This window comes from Gigantopelta aegis, chromosome 10 (genome assembly GCF_016097555.1).
Source record: "Gigantopelta aegis isolate Gae_Host chromosome 10, Gae_host_genome, whole genome shotgun sequence".
Lineage (NCBI taxonomy): Eukaryota > Metazoa > Mollusca > Gastropoda > Neomphalida > Peltospiridae > Gigantopelta > Gigantopelta aegis.
The window spans coordinates 27,977,856-28,000,997 of record NC_054708.1 but is presented as its reverse complement, the minus strand read 5'-3'; the positions used below and the strand labels follow the sequence as shown (position 1 = coordinate 28,000,997).

Here is a 23,142-nt window from a genome sequence, read left to right as displayed (position 1 = left end):
TAAACATAGATGTTTGATGCTGTGTGTCTCTGTGTCACTGATAAACTAATACAGATAAACATAGATGTTTAATGCTGTGTGTGTCTGTCTCACTGAGAAACTAATACAGATAAATATAGATGCTGTGTGTCTTTGTCTCACTGAGAAACTAACACAGATAAATATAGATGTTTAATGCTGTGTGTCTCTGTCTCACTGAGAAACTAATACAGATAAATGTAGATGTTTAATGCTGTGTGTGTCTTACTCATCACTGAGAAACTAATACAGATAAATATAGATGTTTAATGCTGTGTGTGTCTGTATCACTGAGAAACTAGTACAGATAAAATTAGATGTTTAATTCTGTGTGTGTCTGCATCACTGAGAAAATAATACAGATAAATATAGATGTTTAATGCTGTGTGACTCTGTATCACTGACCGGCCTCGGTGGCGTCGTGGTAGGCCATCGGTGTACAAGCTGGTAGGTACTGGGTTCGGATCCCAGTCGAGGCATGGGATTTTTAATCCAGATACCGACTCCAAACCCTGAGTGAGTGCTCCGTAAGGCTCAATGGGTAGGTGTAAACCACTAGCACCGACCAGTGATCCATAACTGGTTTTACAAAGGCCATGGTTTGTGCTATCCTGCCTGTGGGAAGCGCAAATAAAAGATCCCTTGCTGCTAATCGGAAGAGTAGCCCATGTAGTGGCAACATCGGGTTTCCTCTCAAAATCTGTGTGGTCCTTAACCATATGTCTGACGCCATATAATCGTAAAATAATGTGTTGAGTGCGTTGTTAAATAAAACATTTCTTTCTTTCTTTCTGTATCGCTGAGAAACTAATACTTGTTTAATGCTGTGTGTCTCTGTGTCACTGAGAAACTAATACAGATAAATATAGATGCTGTGTGTCTCTGTCTCACTGAGAAACTAACAGATAAATATAGATGTTTAATACTGAGAAACTAATACAGATAAATATAGATGTTTAATGCTGTGTGTGTCTGTATCACTGAGAAACTAATACAGATAAATGTAGATGTTTAATGCTGTGTGTGTCTGACTCACTGAGAAGCTAATACAGATAAATATAGATGTTTAATGTCGTGTGTGTCTGTGTCACTGAGAAACTAATACAGATAAATATAGATGTTTAATGCTGTGTGTGTCTGTATCACTGAGAAACTAATACAGATAAACATAGATGTTTAATGCTGTGTGTGTCTATATCACTGAGAAACTAATACAGATAAATATACATGTAGATGTTTAATGCTGTGTGTCTCTCTATCACTGAGAAACCAATACAAATAAATATAGATGTTTAATATCGTGTGTCTGTATCACTGAGAAACTAATGCAGATAAATATAGATGTTTAATGCTGTGTGTTTGTATCACTGAGAAACTAATACAGATAAAATTAGATGTTTGATGCTGTGTGTCTGTATCACTGAGAAACTAATACAGATAAATATAGATGTTTAATGCTGTATGTGTCTGTATCACTGAGAAACTAATACAGATAAAATTAGATGTTTAATGCTGTGCGTGTCTGTATCACTGAGAAACTAATACAGATAAAATTAGATGTTTAACACTGTGTGTCTGTATCAATGAGAAACTAATACAGATAAATATAGATGTTTAATGCTGTGTGTCTGTATCACTGAGAAACTAATACAGATAAAATTAGATGTTTGATGCCGTGTGTCTGTATCACTGAGAAACTAATACAGATAAATATAGATGTTTAATGCTGTGTGTGTCTGTATCACTGAGAAACTAATACAGATAAAATTAGATGTTTAATGCTGTGCGTGTCTGTATCACTGAGAAACTAATACAGATAAAATTAGATGTTTAACACTGTGTGTCTGTATCAATGAGAAACTAATACAGATAAATAAAGATGTTTAATGCTGTGTGTGTCTGTCTCACTGAGAAACTAATACAGATAAATATAGATGTTTAATGCTGTGCATCTTTATCACTGAGAAACTAATACAGATAAAATTAGATGTTTAACACTGTGTCTGTATCACTGAGAAACTAATACAGATAAATAAAGATGTTTAATGCTGTGCATCTGTATCACTGAGAAACTAATACAGATAAATAAAGATGTTTAATGTTGTGCATCTGTATCACTGAGAAACTAATACAGATAAATATAGATGTTTAATGTTGTGCGTCTGCATCACTGAGAAACTAATACAGATAAATAAAGATGTTTAATGTTGTGTGTCTGCATCACTGAGAAACTAATACAGATAAATAAAGATGTTTAATGCTGTGCGTCTGTATCACTGAGAAACTAATACAGATAAATATAGATGTTTAATGTTGTGTGTCTGTATCACTGAGAAACTAATACAGATAAATAAAGATGTTTAATGTTGTGTGTCTGTATCACTGAAAAACTAATACAGATAAATAAAGATGTTTAATGCTGTGCATCTGTATCACTGAGAAACTAATACAGATAAATATAGATGTTTAATGTTGTGTGTCTGTATCACTGAGAAGCTAATACAGATAAATATAGATGTTTAATGCTGTATCACTAAGATACTAATACAGATAAATATAGATGTTTAATGCTGTGCATCTTTATCACTGAGAAACTAATACAGATAAAATTAGATGTTTAACACTGTGTCTGTATCACTGAGAAACTAATACAGATAAATAAAGATGTTTAATGCTGTGCATCTGTATCACTGAGAAACTAATACAGATAAATAAAGATGTTTAATGTTGTGCATCTGTATCACTGAGAAACTAATACAGATAAATATAGATGTTTAATGTTGTGCGTCTGCATCACTGAGAAACTAATACAGATAAATAAAGATGTTTAATGTTGTGTGTCTGCATCACTGAGAAACTAATACAGATAAATAAAGATGTTTAATGCTGTGCGTCTGTATCACTGAGAAACTAATACAGATAAATATAGATGTTTAATGTTGTGTGTCTGTATCACTGAGAAACTAATACAGATAAATAAAGATGTTTAATGTTGTGTGTCTGTATCACTGAAAAACTAATACAGATAAATAAAGATGTTTAATGCTGTGCATCTGTATCACTGAGAAACTAATACAGATAAATATAGATGTTTAATGTTGTGTGTCTGTATCACTGAGAAGCTAATACAGATAAATATAGATGTTTAATGCTGTATCACTAAGATACTAATACAGATAAATATAGATGTTTAATGCTGTGTGTCTCTGTATCACTGAGAACCTAATACAGATAAACATAGATGTTTAATGCTGTGTGTCTCTGTCTCACTGAGAACCTAATTCCATTCCAAGCTGCTGTTAGCTTGATGCCATACTGCCATACTCAAATAAGTGCACAAGATGGCTCCCTTATATGACTTTGACCTACGGCAATTTATATTACAACAATGGCAATGGACCATGGTGCCATTGTTACGTTCTAACCCTGCTAACCCTGCTAGGTATTGTAACACACAGATGACAAAAAAATAGGCTTTGTACTATATAGGAGGTATTTGATTTGTAACAGATGACTGGGATAACAGTGTAGTGTATATGTGTTTCCTCCTCAGATGCCGCATGAATCGACAGTGAAGCACCAGACTGGTTCAGGAGAGACTGGAATTGCTCCGAGCTTCACGAGAGCCCGAAGTTACGAAGAGGTTGCCTGCATGTCCTCGCCGACAAAACGTCCACGACAGGTGACCTCACCGAGCAAAAAACAAGTCCCGCACCTTCGTGCCGACCTTCCACAGAAAGTGACGCATCACCACGACGAGGGCGACGATAGCCCCGACGACGATTCTTCGAGCCACACCAGCGAGAAGTCCGAAGAATGTTGATAGAATCCTCAAACCCAGAGAGCCACAGAGTGCATTAACTGTGATCACGAATATATATATGTCTTGTAAACACTGCTGCTTTGTGATGGTGTAACTGTTTTTCATATTGAAGGTTTTACATATATCTGCTGCTGTATGCATTTCTAACTGCAGCTTGTACGTACATGTACATTTGTGTATGCAATAAGGTCATTGCATGCAGTTGTGCTCTTTTGAAACCATAATCATCAAATGCAATATGATGTTCAGATGCTATATTGTGCTTTAACTGTTTTTTTGTGTATTTGTATAAATGTGTGACTAAAAAAACCATTGTTACTTCTTATAGCTCACATGATATTCAGGATTTAGTAAGTACGTATTTAGACACAATCTGAACACTGTTATACCCACATGCTGTTAAAAGTGTCTACATGTTTTTTTTTGTATTAATTTGTTGTTTAGTACTGTTGATCTAAAAAAAAAAAAGGCTTCATCATTCTGCATAAAACGTCCCACTCAGAATGTATTTTTATTTTACTAAACATACCACTATAAATTACAGACCTCACTGCCTGCATGTCCTCACCGACGAAACGTCCACGACAGGTGACCTACCCGAACAAAAAACAAATGTATCTTTGGCACATTCTCTGAATTTCCTGGTGGATGTGTCCAAGACGGGGTAACTTACTTTATGGGGAGCCATTTATTTTTTATTTTAAGCTATTCCCATACTGAGCATTGATATTTAATTCTTTTGTAGCACTTTCTTTTATTTTTTTTTATTTTTTTTATTTTTGGTGGGAGGTAAATTCATTTGTTATGAGGAGCTAAAAATGGCTCCTTAGACCAGTCGGAGGAGAGTGAGAGCGAGAGATGGCGCCACTTAAGCGGTGAGGTCTGATAAACCGTATATTTCCCTAAGTGTTCTTTGTCCAGTATGGGGGTGGGATTTAGCTCAGTCAGTTGAGTGCTCGCTTCAGGTGCTTGTGTCGCAGGATTGAACCACCTCAGTGGAACCGTTCAACTGATTGGGTTTTTTCTCGTTCCAACCAGTGCACCACAACTGGCAACGGCTGTGGTGTGGGGTTTTCTGTCTCTGGAAAAGTGCATATAAAATAGCTCTTGCTGCATTAAGAAAATGTAGCGGGTTTCCTCTATTGACTACGAGTCAGAATTACCAAATGTTTGAAATCCACTAGCCGATGATTAATATATCAATGTGCTCTAGTGGTATTGTTAAACAAAACAAACTTTTTGTCTAGTTTAAATATGGCTAAATCATACACTTGTTGATGTAGAAGATGAATATGGCTAAATCATACTTGTTGATGTAGAAGATGAATATGGCTAAATCATACACTTGTTGATGTAGAAGATGAATATGGCTAAATCATACACTTGTTGATGTAGAAGATGAATATGGCTAAATCATACACTTGTTGATGTACATGTAGAAGATGAATATGGCTAAATCATACACTTGTTGATGTAGAAGATGAATATGGCTAAATAGTCGATTTAATCTCCATTTAAATTAGATACTGTTACAGGTATGATTTTATGTGTTAAAACATTGTGTGTTTTTGTCTCGCCTTGCTAAAGTTGGAAGGCAAGATATAATTTTTTAAAAATCTTTTGCATTTATCTCTACAATGGTCATTGTTTGAAATGTTTACATGAAGTGAAAAGAGATGCTGTCAGAATGCATTATAGTGTATACATCATTATGTTTTTATCAAATTCATTAAAATGTAATTTCATTTCATGTACAATGAATGGAAGCAAAACTAATCAGATGTATTTAATTTAATGGATGAACACTTACATCTGTCTATGCAAACTTACATGTACTTCAATTGATGGACTTCACACAAACAATAATAATTAAAAAAAAAAAAAAACCCATAAAAAAAAACATTCTATGCAGAACCTTTAAATGGTATTATCATTGTTAAATTAATGCTTCTGTAATACTGCCATCATACACTTAGAAACCCTAATATTTATTTTTATACCAGGCTACAGATTTTCAAGGCTATCTTAGTGTCCCATCACTATGACATATGCCATAGCCTTTGAAGGTTTTTGATGTTGTAGTGCTAAAATAGCTTTGAAAATATGGACCCAGGGCCCCATTCCACGAAAGAATTGTAGCTAAGGTTAATTGCAGTGACTTAAGGTGAGTTTTATAACTGGCACCGTAAACTCTACAGTCGTTCCACAAAGCAGCCTTACGGTAGTCGTAAGTACCCCTTTAATGATTAATATACAGGTATATTCGTAATCGTTGCAAAGAAGTGTGAATTAGTTCAATAATTAATAAACTGGTTACCGACTTTTCGGAACTTCTTGGATGTATTTATTGGTATTGGCCATCCATGAAGTAACTTTGTCAATTGTGTGCTAAGTGAAAATTGACGAATGCAGAAGACAGAGTTATCTCCCGTATTTTCGTGTGGAATTCATATGGCCTAGAACGTTTTTCATGGAACGCAGAGTTTCATAAAAGGTATTTGGTATGTATTACATCTATTTTTACAATATGAGTTACTATCCTTCTTAGAAAATCATCACGTAAATGTCATATGACATCCAAGTTAGTGGCTTACAGCTGCCTCGTACCTATTGTAAGTTTTCACAGTAATTAACGACAATAGTAAGCTACATGTATGCTGTGTCGTGGAACGGGCTGGCGATCGTAGAAAAAAATTAAGGTAGCGATGGTAGGTATTGACGGTGATAGTGCTAAGATCACTTCGTGGAACGAGGCCTAGAACAGCCACTTAGTACCTGATTTTATTTCGTTTGTAGGTGATTTTGACACCAGTGTTATTATTACATCATTTCACGCTCGTTCAGTGTCTGACTTGTGCTGCTGTGCCTGTATATGCAATACATTATTTTACATGACATGGTATGTTAGTGGGAAGTTTGTCTAGTCATACCAAGACATAACGAAAGCTAATCATCTTGTCGCAATATTCATAATCCATCGACAATATTATTTTTGAGGAAAGTACCAAACTATATTTAGTTTTCCTTGAAAGTTGATGAACATGTGTTTTCATGTGTACATGTATACATGAGATACATTTTAAATAATTATATGATGTAATATAGTATTTACATAAAGATGATTGCATCATCAAACATTACCCAAATAGTTACAATTATTGTAATTGATTTTGTTATTTGTAGTTGTGTTAATGTTTCTGTAATCCATTTTCATTTTATCATTGTACAGAAGTGTAGTGCAATATTGACACCCACCCACCCCCCGCATTAGTACAGGAAACATTTATTGTGAAAATATTTTGAGAATTGGAGTTATAGTAACTGTTATAGACATGTATTTGCAATGCAATATAATATATAAGGTGAAATTATTTAACTGAATGATCTGCCTCAGTAAAGAACAATTTGTTGATTTATTTTTAAAATACTGGGAATATGAAAAGGAATTAACATCCTTATATTATACATTGTGTTCAAGAACATTGTTTAGAATCAGTTTTGAAAAGCAGTGTTTTATGCTTTGTCCCAAATAATTTGACTGAAATTTCATCTTACATTTCACTTCACTTTATATCTCACTTAGATAACATCTAATATTAGCTAACAAATTTTGTTTTGAGATGACCTTTTGTCTCGGAGCAGTCATTTGCAATACTTGCAGATTTATATCGCCAGCATTTTGACTGGGTGAACGAAAGGTCACCTGATCACATAATGGCATTAGCTGTGGTCAGATCTTCAGATGAGAAGAAAGCAGAATTAAATTAATTATAACATGTGATTTTTATATGGAAACACAAATTAAATCGGATTTGACTTGAGACAGATAAACACTGAAGCAGTCCATACATTGTGTGCATCAACTTAAAAAAAAAAAAACCCCAGACAAAACCACCAAGCTAACAATACTTTCTACACTTAATTTTGACATTATATTTGATTTGAAAACGGGTCATGGAAGCCTGTGTTATTTTTTAATATTAGATAGTGTGTTGAAAATAAAAGTGCTAGTCTAAGATGATTATGTCTGTGTAACCGATTGTTTGTTTCCGTAAGTTAAAGGCTGCTGTAACACCTGTAAACTGATTGTGTTGATATATATATCCTATTGCATTTTCTGAATTTACCTCAGCAATATACAGTGTACAAATGACAATATGTAGTGTACAAATAGTCCCAAGTTAGAATAATATGCACAATAGGAAGATTGATTATCCATGATTTCAAATGTAAACTTGAAAACATTATTTTTGTTCAGATGATGTTAACACAATTATTTATGATTTTAGAAATAGGTGCAATATATTGTAATTAAGTTTGGGATTGTGATGGTTGTGTTATTATGCTGTTTATGGTATTTCACTAACAAACATGTATTTACTAACTTAGGCTGAGTAATTTGGTAACAGTTGTTTTCAATATCTGTTTATGGTAGGCTAGAGTTGTTCAGTCCAGTTTTATTACTTTATTTTAAATCACAAAGTGTTGGTGTTTGTGATAAAAATGTATTTTAATTAGTGTTGTCCAGATCTTTAAAACTATTTTTGTTTTTCATTTGTGTAATGAATTCTAGAAATTGGCTATTAGTGTTTGTCACGTTTGCTTAAACATAGCACTTTTTCTTCTTCGTTTTTGTCTGTTTGTTGGTTTGTCTTTTAGTTTATTTTTTTTCTTATATTGGCTTAATTAAGGCTTAAGTGGGCTGTTTGTCCAGCATACATGTAGGTTAATGGTCAGGCGTTAATGGTTAATGCGATAAGTTTCTGTTGTGGCCTTATACATGTCTCTCCCCTTTGAACCATTAAAACACGCTTTTTATATCAAAGTAGTACTGGCTGCCAAAGGCTGGTGGCCAGCCATTACACCATTGAGAACGGCCTGTGAGTAACATCTTTTTTTGTAAACCATGTGAAATAAATGGAGAGTGATTTTATGGAGATTTTTATACCAATCGGATATCAATGATTGTTAGTGGAAGAAAATTATTTATTATTAATCTTATAAAATAGTCATTATAATACATTTCTCTTGTATTGCTTGTTTTTGTTGGTTTTGAACTTTGAATGAATATATGACTAAGGTTGTTATTATTTTTATAATGATGTATAATACATGTATATCTTTATTTATTGTCAGTGGTGGATCCCAATGGATCCTCAAACATCCCCTTAAACAAAGAAAAGAAAAGAAAAAAAAAGCTCACATACATGTATCATATATTTTTACTGGCCTAATCTCATCATTGTTTCATACAGTTAAAAGCATATTAAATATCCACAAGTCTTCAGGTTATAGGGAAAAATGCTCATAAATATATTTCAAAGATCAAAGGAATCTTGTCTTGGTGATAAATGTCTTGCTACCCAAATTTGTGTCCATTTAGACCTGCCACTGACTGCATGCCATTGTGAGTTGCATTGTTGACTTACATTTTTAATGAAAGAATATATTTTAAATATAGTTACTCATTCCATTTATTGTTTTGTTTTTAATCTTAACCATCTTGGTATGAACATGTATGTGATTTTTAGTACAGTGTGATTTCCAGAATATTATAGTAACACAGAAACCCAAGTTTTAACATAATATTCTTAGAATTTTATATGGCAAAAACGTCCAACGTTTTGTTTTGTTTCAACACTGCCGTTAGAAATACTGTACACGGCTGAAATAATATCAATAATGGTGTGTTGACAGTAGTCTAGTTTTCATACGGAGATGGTTATGTTGATGTTTGCATGTTGTTATTAATGAAAGTTTTATTATATCTATACTATGAGTTAGTTACGTTTTTTTACATAATATATTACAACCAAACTGTTTGTTCATCATTTAACTTTTTAACTTTTGTTATGTGATAAACCAGTGCTGTATGACTATTATGATTCTGTAATTTTTAAAAATATTTGTTTATATTTATAGTTTATAGTCTGAAGAAAGAAATTAAAAAGAGATAAAGTTTTCGGATCAGATAGAATAGAAAGGTGGTAAGATTCTTGAAAGACGTATTTGTGACCTGTTTTTGTTTCTAATTTGTCTGCATAATGAGATAAGTTAAGAAATCAACTATAATTTTTATTTTATTTTTTGGTTATAGTTTCTGCATCTTAAGGGTGATTTATTAAGAAAATCATTTCATTTGACCACCATTTTTTTAATATCTCAGCTATAATTTTATTTCTTAGATTAAAAGGTTTGTTTTATTGTACATTCAATTAATACTTATTTTACTAAACAAATTGTATTTTTATGTCAGTAATTAAAAGTGTTGTATTCATAATTATAATTGATGTACAGATCCATAATTGTATGTACTTTTTATAATGTTTAAAAAAAACCCCAAATCTTGTTTATTGTAGTCGTAAGGATATTTATTTCCATATCCATTATAATTATGATGTGAATGATTTAAATGTTGTTTGTTTTTTGTTTTCATTATGCCGTTAATACATTTAATAATATTGTTCTAAATTTTCTAGTAGAATCTGCAAGAGCATGAACACTAGTCTTTTAAAGTGGAGGTGTTGCAGTTGCATCTCATTCAGTAATTTAAAGTGTTACTCCACTCAAAAAAAACAAACAAAAAAACAATTCAGTATCTGAAAAAGAATTCCGGTAAAACTGGAGCTCATGTCCACCAATCAAACCTTACTTGTAGAATCATGCCAGTGATTTAAAAATAATTTGAAAAAATTCCGAATTATCCTGAGGGTATACGACATGTTTCATGTGAATTACGAATGCCTTAAACATGTTTTATTTTATAAAATAAATAAATTGTAATGTAAAACTGAAGACTGATTTAGTTTAGGTATTTTTATAAATAAATAAATAATTTTTAATGTAAAATTGAAGACTGATAACCCATCCCGTATGTATTGGTATGGTTCGCTGTACCACGGCCACTAAAATAGACTCTCCCGATATTTTTAGAATTTGTATGCTCCCAAATAATGTTATAAAAGGCGAAGTGTGATTGGTCAATATTTAAATTATTATTTACAGACGAAATGTTACCTGAACATTGGAGACTACGCAGTGCTGTTAGCAATCTGATTAAAATTAGTTCTACTGGTCTAAATAAGGCATTCGTAATTCATATGAAACATATTGTATACCCTCAGAATAATTCGGAATGTTTTCAAATTATTTTTAAATCACTGGCATGATTCTGCAAGTAAGGTTTTGATTGGTGGACATGAGCTCCAACTGGCTGCTGTTAGATCCACATGTAATAGTGGAACTAATTTTAATTAGATTGGTGACATTCAATCTTCTTTTTTGTTAAATCACAATATGGTCTATTTTATATTATGATTAATTGTTAATGTTTAATTATTTGCTATCAGCTACTAAATAGTATTATTTATGTAGGGACAATAAATCATGTTAGCAAAGTATTAGCAATGAGTCCATGTAGTTATTTCCCTTGTTGCGTAATAAGGTTTGCACTACTATTGGATGTTTTTGCAATCCAGGAGAACTCTCCATGAAGCTGCATGATGTTGGAGACTGATATGTTAATTAATGATAGCCTTTAATGTGTGATTTTTAAACTGGAGTTTAATAATTACATGCTAGTATATCTAGTGTGAAAGATGCCAGTCAGGTTAACTGTTATGTTCTAACCTCTGTTACGACAACACACCACCATTTATCATGTTGTTACTTTTGGTAGCAGCTTCATATAGTCTGGTTTAGGAAATAGTTCCTCATAAAAAAAAATAGTACAAAATTCTTATATACTTTTTGAAATGTTTGTTTGATGATTACACATAGGTTGACCTCTAGTATTTAAATAACCCACTGGTTTGAAGTAACTTGTTATATGTAGTACTAACTGATAACAACTGTGCAAATGGTATAGTGCCACTTGTATAACAGAAACACGAGGCGGTGCTCAAGCATGAGGGCTGTTAACTGAACAATTTTGTGGTCAACCTATGTTGATTTTGTTTACAGGGTACTTATCATTTGAGATCACTCCATAAAGTTAGTAGTCACATGACCCTCTAGATAGAGTTGTATTTTTCACAAAATATATTCAGACAGAGAAATTGTATTGAACTGTATAGAGTAATTAATGGTGGTGTGTAACCTTAATACGTGTGTTGATATTGTGGCTTCTTAGAAGTGGAGGCTTGTGCTGGGTCATCACCCTAAATCCAAATCCAGAACAGATACATCTATAAAGGTACATAGTCTTCTAAGAACATTGAATATTTCTAACACGAGTTTCTTGCTTGAAATAGTAATCTTTTCACTTAGTCCTTTAAGCACATTGAATGATATTTCTAAAAACATTGAATGATATTTCTAATACTTTGAGTTTCTTGCTTGAAATTGTAATCTTTTCACTTCTAGCCATGTGAAATTTATATCAGAGTATGTTTTATCTGGGTCATGGTATGTGCTGTCATGTCGGTGGGAAAGTGCATTTAAAAGATCCCTTGCTGCTAATCGAAAAATGTAGTGGGTTTCCTCTAAGACCGTTTTAAATACCAAATGTTTAAAATCCAATAGCCAATGATTAATAAATCCATGTTCTCTAGTAGCATCTTTAAACAAAACAAACTTTTACTGTTTTATGTTATCTGGAGACTAAGAAATGGTTATGTTTGTCATCAATTGATGTATTTTCAACTACAAATCACCATCACAATTAAATAGACCAAAAGATTACATCAAGCCACTATCATACTAGAATATAAAATGGTCAAGAACACCCATGGTGTTTAGATACGTGTTTTTTAAAGCAGGAGATTATAATGCTTTAGTTCAGCGAGAACTACAGGACAGTCTGCAATGGAGTGTTCATGCTTATTGGTTTTTATTAAGTAATTTTGGTGAAATATATACAACAGCTATCTTGGTCAGTCATATTTTGATCAATTTCACACAATATAGTGGAATGTATGAAGTAAACTTATGAAAAAAATAAATTATAACTTCGTCAAAAACCCCAACCAAAACCCCCACATACTAAATAAACTACACTTGGCATGTATTGCCTTTTAACTGAATATCATGAAAATACCAACCACGCATACGACTTGTACAAGTACATTTACATGTTTCATGTTGAGTTATGAATAATACACAATGTATGTAATATCATTATAGAAAATAAAGTAAAACCTCTTTTTTTTTTACATACGTCTGTGAAGATTACTCATTGTCCGCCCCCAACCCCTTCAATAAGTTGAACGGTGACTTAATGTGTGATGGTGCATGCATATAAAAGATCCATTGCTACTAATGAAACGAAATTAGAGGGTTTCCTCTTTAAGACTATATGTCAGAATTACCAAATGTTTGATATCCAGTAGCCGATGATTAAATCAAATGTGCTCTAGTGGTGTCATTAAACAAAATAAACTTTAACCTTCCAGTTGCCGACATCTTCCGATGCCTATGTTTTTATATTTGCTTGACCAAAACTCCATTAAAATGTGGTATATGTCGTGTGTGTATTTTTCTTTTAAATCTCATAAAGGTGTCTTGAATCGACATTTTGTTTTTGTAACCGGCACACTTTGTAATTATGAAATACTTTGTGATGGGGAGATAACTGATCGGAGTTTTAGTCACTTAAGCCTGTAGCAGTTCGAATGTCTTGCGTATAGGTGTGAGCATGACCTGGTTATATGGGATCGCACTAGGTGTATGTATTCTTTACTTTAGTACTTTAAACTATTATGTTATGTACTTTTACTTTTTATCAATAAATGGGGAGAATATAAAATATTTTATATCATAATGCGTTTTCGTTGTTTTGTTTAACCTTCAGTTCGTAGAAATCGGTAAGGCCTCTCGGGCTTCAGCCTGGTCAATATTCAATGGCCTGATTTAATTATTTTAAAAAAAATGTCGAAAACGAAAATCTGAATATTGTTGGTAACGTGTCTGAGCACATTGGGCATAATGTCGGCTCATGCTTCTGATGAGACCGTGATCTCTGGAATAATGATGGAGATCCATTCGCGAGTTGAAACATGTTTAAGGTTGTGAACATACGCGTGGTTCTCTCGAACCCTACGACCCAACAAATCCCATACCTGCACCACAGGGAACAAGTCGGTTTAGTGCCTCAATATTATTACTCTGAAGAAGTCCACTCGTTAGTCTGGCTGAATTCTGGCGTGCATTATCCCGTTGAAACGAAACGCCTATATGCTGCTACTTGAACGGAATGACAACTGGTGTGGTGATTTCGTCACTATAATGCTGAGCATTCAGATTCCCATGAATGATGAAAATGATGTTTTGTCCGATGTCTTGAATTCCTCGAATCCTGCCCACACCATGACGTTACTACCACCACATCGGTTACGTTCAGTATACGAGGCGACGTTGTACCACTGTCAATCCAGGGTCTGATTTTATTTTGTAAGTCACGATTTTTCTTTTATTTATGCACATTTACCAAATTGCTAAACAAATTTGGCTACGCATATATATCTAACCCTCCACGTGTGTTCAAGTCTTTACGCCCAGGGTGGGAGTACTTCTCCCCCTGATTAAAATGTTTATTATTATTATCACCTCATTTTTCATTCCATATATTTCGTATGATACACGTTTTTATAATAATGTACGCATCTACATCCTATAATACTAATGATAGTATGCTAAAATTAGAGCCATTTACATTTTTTCCTTAAGGACCTTTTAAGATGATGAACAGGCTCAGACCCGTAGGAGCCGGGTGGGGCTAGAGGGCTACCCCCCCCCCCCCCCCCCCCCCCCCACCCACACACACACTTTTTTCGCCAGTTTTTATTTCAGGACTTATAATGCTAATACGGAAACCTGACGATACAACCATAAAAATTAGCCCCCTCCACACTGAAAATCCGTCCTACGGGCCTGCTACATTGCTAAACACAAAATAATTTGGCAAACGACATCAAGTACAAACCTTCAGTTAAGGAACTACCTGTACTACAAACGTGTTTTGATAGGAGACACGGACATATAAATGCCATTGTGGAATAAGAGGTTAGAGCTGCTCAGTATATCTTACGAGAATGTAGGCCTACTACACATCATTCACCAAGAAAGACATTCAGGCCTACAATTCTGCCTTTTTAAAACTAAAATTATAAGGATCCGAGACGTTATCAAAAATCCAAAACAAAACAAATCCAAAACAACAATCCACAAACAAAATAAAAATAACACACACACACCCACCCACCCCCCCCCAACCCCACCCCCCACCAAAAAGCAACCCCAACCCAAAAAAACCCCGCAACAAATAAAAACTAAACTAAAAGCAACAAACAAAAGCAAACAACAAAACAAACATCAAAAAATACTGAGTATATCGTAGTCTGAGAATGTATGCAGAAGAAAGTCTTAGTATACATTGCAATTAAAACAATTTGGAATCCGTGTCCATGCTAACATACTGCCATTCGTCCGTACACGTGCGTGGGGCGTTATTCCCGATTTTGACAATTTCCAGGAAGGTCCATGAATCATTGTGGAACATTATTTCTGTCAATCTTTTTGATTCTGTTGATTATACAGTTGTTATTGTTTTGTTTTTAGTCATTTTTATTGTTTGATTTTGCGATTTACTGATAAAACCCCCCATCAACTTTCAAATTTCACTTCTGACCCCAGTCGTCCTTCAAAATCTTTGGTGGTCGTAAAACCTACTGTAATACTGAACTACCGGTTGTAATGTTTGCCCAATTAATTCACTATTATCATATAACCATTCCCCACAGCTAATATACCTTGCAAGTTTGTCAGTTGTAAATTCTTATTAGAGTTCCCCTACTTTTTTGAAGAGTATATATGCACTAACCTGAGACTTTTTATCATGTATTTCCATCACTCTATCCTCAGAATTAGTTACAATCATTGTACAAATGCGTACTGATTCGTTTACAAACTTTATAGCTATTTGGTAGTAATGCTAATAATATGAATAAATGTTGTTATGTAGATTCGAGCATTTTCGTTTAATTCGAGCAAAGGTCAGCCTGCCCCCACCCCTACAAAAATGGGAGCCCATGGGGTTGGAGTTAAAATAAGCTCATCAATAATTGTTGGCCTCCCACTGGCCAGATTTGTTTTTCTTTTAAATGGACAATTGCGTCTTGACAATCGTGTGGAAAAAAGAGCAAACATATCTACAACGAACCTGAACATAGTATTTTAACATTTAAAGAAATTGTATTTATGCTATATAGAAAACTGATATGTTTATATATGCATCATTTTGCAGTCTTTGTTATGTTGAATTTAGAATTACAAAATAAAGTCAAAACAATCAAATTCACTGGCGTAGGAAGCGAAGGGGTAAGGTGGGCATGTGCCCCCCTCACACTTTTCAGATAGTTTGCTTTATATTTGCTTTATAATGGTAAAAGTGTGTAAATATAAAAGTGCCATCTATTTAACGACCGGAATAACTAGTAGACATCCAATATCAGACACCCAGTCGCTCCTACACTCTCTTGTCTAACATCAGGCTGGAATCATAGTACACACAAATCTGCTAGAGCATACAACAAACAAAAAAGTAATAGATTTGAGAAGTCGAGCTTGATACAAATAATAAACGGTATTGCTCGCGGCAACAAATAATGGATTTTTTTTTTAAAGAAAAAGGAAAGAAAAGAAAGAAAATAAGAGCTTCAGTGATTAAAGGGATGCTCGCGCAAGGCTTAAGGACTGGTCTGTGTATTCAACGATATAGAATGCACAGCATTGCTTAATATCAACATTATATTTAACGGGCGCAGCCATTTTGTTCCATTCCAATGAATACGCCCTCTGGCGAGCCGGTGGTTACGTAATACTTGACGCGTAACGTCAAGAATGGATGGACGGAAATATTTTATTTAACGACGCACTCAACACATTTTACTTACGGTTATATGGCGTCAGACATATGGTTAAGAACCACACAGATATTGAGAGGAAACCCGCTGTCGCCACTTCATGGGCTACTCTTATTCGATTAGCAGCAAGGGATCTTTTATATGCACCATCCCACAAACAGGGTAGTACGTACCACGGCCTTTGATATACCAGTCATGGTGCACTAGCTGGAACGAAAAATAGCCCAATGGGCCCACCGACGAGGATCGATCCCAAACCGACCGCGCATCAAGCGAGCACTTTACCACTGGGCTACGTCCCGCCCCCGTCAGGAATGAGTCTTATAACTAGAGAAACAAATGTACTTGGTTTTTGCGAGATGATAAAATAGGCATGCATTGCAATGTTCTGTAATAATATCCATCCCAGTAAGCCAGCAATAAGTATATATTATTTTTCAATACAAAATAAACCACCATTGTCAAAATGGCTACACAACAAGTGTAAATAATTGTACTATGTTTTGTCCATGAATTAACTTAGTACTGAAACGATACAAGGGGTGTTTTCTTAGTTAATTGGCCTATTCTGTTAGTTGCCGCTACCTGTGATTCCTGATTGGCAGGTGTATGTTTGATGTGTAACCAGATGAGCCAATTAATTACCGCTACCTAGACACAAAAATACATACCGGTATTGTGTAATAACCTATCGCTCCTAAAACTGTTTTATTATTCTTATTATTTTTATTTTTTTGTACATGATATCCACATTTGGAATGACAGAAAATTTGATAAGACAGCAGTGTTAAAGATACATATTCTAAATATATGCATACACATAATTATCACAAATATTAACCTTAGTAACAACTGTAACAATGTACTACTATTCTTGTCAGTTCTATATAAATACAACTCTGAGCCCGAACCTCTGAACACGTCTAGGACATCATCGGACGATGTCTCTGAAATGGTCAACATCATCTGACCAATTTGAGAGTTAGACGTCGCACTGCAGGAAGAATGGGACAGAATCCTCAAAATATTAGACTTTTAATCAGGAACATGCCACGTCGGATTCGTACATGCCTGGCGAATCATGGGATTGTTACCCGTTATTTATTTCTTTCAAAAAAAAAAAAAATATATATATATATATATATATACATGTATATATACATATATATATATATACTCTTCAAAAGAAGAAACGCAAAACCACATTGTCGTAACATTTGGAGAATTGATTTAATTATTGAATGGTGAGTCCGATAATTACCAAATGTTGCAGGATTGTTCACAATTCACTCTAGTCCATTGTGAGTAAGTGATAGGACACACCACCAAGGTCAAGGTCATCTGGAGTCAATACCGGGTGTGGCCTCCGCGTGTGTTGACAACTGCCTGGCACCGCCTGCCCATTGAAACAACCAGAGTACGGATGACGTCCCGGGGGATGGTGGCCCACTCGGCCTGCAAGGCTGCTGCCAGCTCAGGCAGGGTCTGGGGCTGTGGTTGTCGCTGTCGGTCCAACTCGTCCCATAGATGCTCAATTGGGTTCAAATCCGGTGATATCGATGGCCAAGGAAGGACATTAATGTTGTTGTTCTGTAGGAAAGCCGTTGTGAGACGTGCTGTGTGAGGCCTGGCGTTGTCATGTTGGAACACTGCGTTGGCGTTGGCCATAACTGGAACGATGTGTGGCCGGAGGATCTGGTCAATGTAGCCCTGTGCATTCAGGTTGCCCTGCACGTGGACCAGGTCAGTTCTGCCAGTGTGTGAGATGGCTGCCCACACCATGACACTACCCCCACCGAATCTGTCCACTTCCTGCACGCAGTTTGCCGCATAACGTTCACCACGACGCCTATACACGCGACATCTTCCATCATGACGTCGGAGCAGAAATCGGGACTCGTCACTGAACCACACCTGTCTCCATCGCAGTTGAGGCCATTGTCGATGAATCTGGCACCACTGCAGTCGGAGTCGACGGTGTTGTGGTGTTAAGATGACACCTCGAACTGGACGTCTGGCACGAATTCCTACCTCACGTAGGCGGTTCCGTACGGTCTGGTCGGATATCCTGCGCAAACCTGGTATTGCTGCGGCTGTGGAGGTGGCAGTAGTCAATCGTTCCCGAAGGTGGCGTACCCGGATGTAGCGGTCCTGCCCGGGGGTAGTGACCCGTGGTCGACCGGATCTAGGGAGGTCACGTGTTGATCCATGTTGCTGGTAACGGTCCCACAGTCTGGAGATGGTGCTTGGGGACACATGGAATGCCCTGGCAACGGCCGTTCTGGATTCGCCTGCGTCTAGTCGGCCGATGGCGGTTCACTGAGACGTGGCATGTCCTGGATTGTCAACTGTCGGCCAGATACAGAGGCCAGGCAAGCGAACACCCTGCACTTTTATACTGTCGGTGTTCATGTTGCACGTGCAGACAACGCACGTGCAGTGGTGACATGGTTTGCACGTGGCTGCGTTTTTGCGAATATTCACATTTTGGAACTTTATTGTACAGTAGCTGCGTTTTATCGAATGTAACCGTGGGAATGTGTTTGGGACATGCAATGACCTTATATTCACAAAGCATGAACCGGTAGGAAACATAAAATCGGAGTTATAACCCATTTGTACCCTTTTGCGTTTCTTTTTTTGAAGAGTATATATATATATATATATATATATATATATATATATATATATATATATATATATATATATATATATATATATATATATGTGTGTGTGTATATATATTTGTTTTATCCCACTGTCCCATTTTCTTTCTTACCTTAGAATTCCATCTCAGTTTTTACCGATCTGGCAACTCTTCTATATTTCAACTTCTTTCACTGTCCATCTCCATCTCCCAGTCCTTGTATCTCCAACCGCAACAGGAGCATGTTTTTCTCTTGTGTCTAGCCGTGCCACACACCTGCCATTTCTCCCAACAGATTTAGCTGTGGGTTTAGTCCGACCACTTCGTAGAGCGTTCATGATCAGTAGTTACTTCTGGCATTAAGAGGCACTTGTAACTACCTACTACACTGGCGGTCGTTAGTTAATGCCGTGGGTCAGACCAACTTTGTTAGTGGCAGAGGACGAAGATGCCAGGTGGGTGCACAGAGGTACAGACTGCACCCGTGGATTTTTTTACTCGTTATTAGTACATGAAAGACAAACTTCACTTTCACAGTAACGACCCTTGTTGAATATCTGAGTCATTTCCGGGTATATCTTACCCGCCTAGTTTGAATTTTTTTGTGTCAGTGATTTGTCACATGAGTAGTACCAGGATCTACCCCGTGTGTTTCTGCTTTGCCACTAATTACTATTCAGAAAAGTATTGAAACATTTCTGTTATATTGTGTTATTTTTTAAAAGAACATTCCGGAGTTTGTTGCAATTCTTAAGATGTTATCGACTAACAAAGACTTTTTAACGATTGTAATTACATATCAACTATATTTTTCTGCATAAAATATTAGTGGCTGTATATTAAACGTGTTTCTCATCGTTCTAATATGTGTACTAGGTTAAATTTAATTTTATTTCCTAAAATATATTTTGTTCGTGCGTATGAAATTATTTGAAGACAAAATCCAGTTTGGGCTTCTTACAAATATTAAGACGACCAGAAACACATTGAATATACAGACACTGATATTTTAAACAAGAAAATATATTTAATATGTAAGTGTAATCGTAGAAATATGTTATTAGTCGGAAACATTTTACAATGCAGCAAACTCAAGAATGTCCCTTTAATACCCCACCCCCTCCCGTAATATTGATATAAAGAGAGAACTTCACCATAACCCTAACCATAACTCTATCCCTAACCTTAAGGCTAACCAATAGGGGGCTAACGGTTCAATATTTTGCCTGAACGGTAATTGTACATAAGTATCATGATTATGTTCATTATTAAACAACTTTAGCAAAGTCAAAACAAAAGCTGTCCTCCTTTTGTAAGTAATCAATATTTGAGTTGAAGGAATCGAACTAGGCAAGCGCCATTAAAGTTATTTAATTCTAGAATATTCGATGCTCAAAGATATCACGAGAAAGACATGGCGTGCTTGTGAAATGTCATACGAAATGATTTTAAAGCTTTTACATCTTGTTGACAAATATGATTTGTCTCGTCGCTGACAAAGAGTAACTCCAAAGTAAAAAAAAAAAGAAGCTTAGGCTCGGGGCAAACCAAATTAATTTGGTATTAATGTTTGAAAACCAGGAACTTCATTCTAGTTGAACAAGCGGTACTAATGGTAGGAAACCTTTCAGAAAGCAAACAACACAGCAGTACTTTCATCATCAGAGAATGATCATTATTTAGAAGCATAAAATCTAAGGCAAACATACCCCCCCCCCCCCCCCCCCCAAAAAAAAAAAAAACGTGCCGAAGAAAATAAGATTAGAAGGTGGTTTTTGTTTTGTTTTGTTTTGTTTTTTTAATGACTACTATTATTACTTCCTGGTCAGATAAAACGGGCATGTACTCCTAACTGCAGTTCTCCGCAAAATAAACACAAACAACAAACAACCTCCCCCCCCCCCCCCCAAAAAAAAAACCACACCGAAAAAAACGAAAACAAGGAAGAAAAAAAAAACCCCAGTAAAAAACCCGCCAAACTGTTGTACTGCTCACCAGAAATATTTCTGCAATTTTTTCGAATGTGACCTTTAGTGTAAAATCGATACCCGTCTTCTTTACGAACACATGAAGACCCCAATGCCCAGTAGGTTCCATCATGGGCGTACATGGGGGGGGGGGGGGGGGGGGGGGGGGGGGGGGGTGGTCGATGGGTTCGACCGAACCCCCACTGAAATCGCTTTTTTTATAATTTAATATATCTGACATTGATATCTGACATTATTATATTTACTCAACATAGAAATATATGCCCAATATCTCTGCAATCTATTTTGGAACCCCCCTTTTCAAAACTCAACATAGAAATATATGCCCAATATCTCTGCAATCTATTTTGGAACCCCCTTTTCAAAATCCTATGTACGCCCATGTCCATAGACAGTGTATGATATGAAATTCAATCTTTAAAATCTATTTTAATTTCTAACGATTGACAATTGGTTTTTGTTGGGTATATATATATATTTCCCTAGCAAAACCAGAACGCATTTTATTCGATTCCAGCATAGCCACATGTTGCCAGGAAGATCGCCATTTTACCAAATGTAATGCAGATAAATATATAAGCAAGACCAAAGTGATATACAGCGCTTTCAACCTGTGGCAATTCTTAGGCGTGAGAAAATTAATAATCATGGTCCAGGGACTGCAGGCCGGATCCAGGGCAAAGTTTTTTGTTATTGTTTGTTTAAGTCCAAAATGGAAGTCTCTAAAAAAAAAAAAGTTAAACCATACAAGTCGGTCATCGGTAGCACCCGCGAGTGATTGTTGGTATTGAACCGAGGATAGGTTGAATATGCTGTATTATTATTAATAGGTAACGAATTCAGAGACCTACATAATCATAAAATATTTTTATTTTTAGAAAAAGTGTGAGATTATAGTACCGTTGCGTGAGAGCGTGATGTTTGTTACAAATGCATGAGACTCACGCCAAATGCGCGAGAGTTGACAGGTATGAATATATACCATTATTCTGTTCAATTATTTAGACCCAAAGTTTTTTGCAAATGTTACGTTTATTTCCTATTCGATATTTGTTTTCTTTGCATTTACATGAAAACAAACCCAAACCCCGACAGGTTTTATATACAAATAATCATATAAAATGCACGAAGTTGACTTAATTCCACTTTTTAAAAATCTTCGTGTCGTTTGAATGCACGTTATTTCTCCTATAAATAACTAAGGTCATTTGCATATCAAAACATTGGGATCTGAGGCTACGTGAAGGCCATTATAGCTTGTTTCACTAAATCAAGGTTATTATTGTTTTGCAGTGTGTAACAGCATTGTCTAATCTTTCCGTTAAACATAGATGTAAACAAACAGAACATGTAACCCTTTCTTGTAGGTGCATTATATTTAATAAATTTAGCTAATGTAAACACAACTGAGGTGTAGCACAGTAATAAACACAAATCACCTCACACACCGCAGGAATGTGCTTTCCACATTTATAAATAAATTTAAGGCAGGGCCGGACCCAGAAGACCAGGGGAGGGGGGGGAATAAAATGTCAAAGGCCACCAACATCAAATAATAATAAAAATGTTATTTAATTTGCCTCTAAATTGGGAACTCATACGTATATATATATATATATATATATATATATATATATATATATATATATATATATATATATATATATATATATATATATATATATATATAGTATTTAGGGTGGTGCTAGGGGCTGGGGTTTGGGGGTGGGGTGTTACATTTGTAATGCGAAAAACCAAAGGGCTATTGTTCGGACTCGTATGGGTTCAACCACTTTTTCATCCCGC

General features: G+C 35.4%; 1 protein-coding gene across 4 annotated transcripts in view; it reads left to right on the top strand.

The window, feature by feature from the left end:
* The window catches only part of LOC121382798 (cytosolic purine 5'-nucleotidase-like), a 57,416-nt gene extending 46,882 nt beyond the window's left edge, over positions 1-10,534 (top strand). For all 4 annotated transcript variants that reach the window (XM_041512412.1, XM_041512413.1, XM_041512415.1 and 1 more), the window contains one exon: positions 3,572-10,534. In XM_041512412.1, the coding sequence (XP_041368346.1) occupies positions 3,572-3,841 (270 nt within the window). In that variant the 3' untranslated portion in view covers positions 3,842-10,534. The remainder of the gene's footprint in view (positions 1-3,571) is intronic.
* Positions 10,535-23,142: the final 12,608 nt, after the last annotated feature.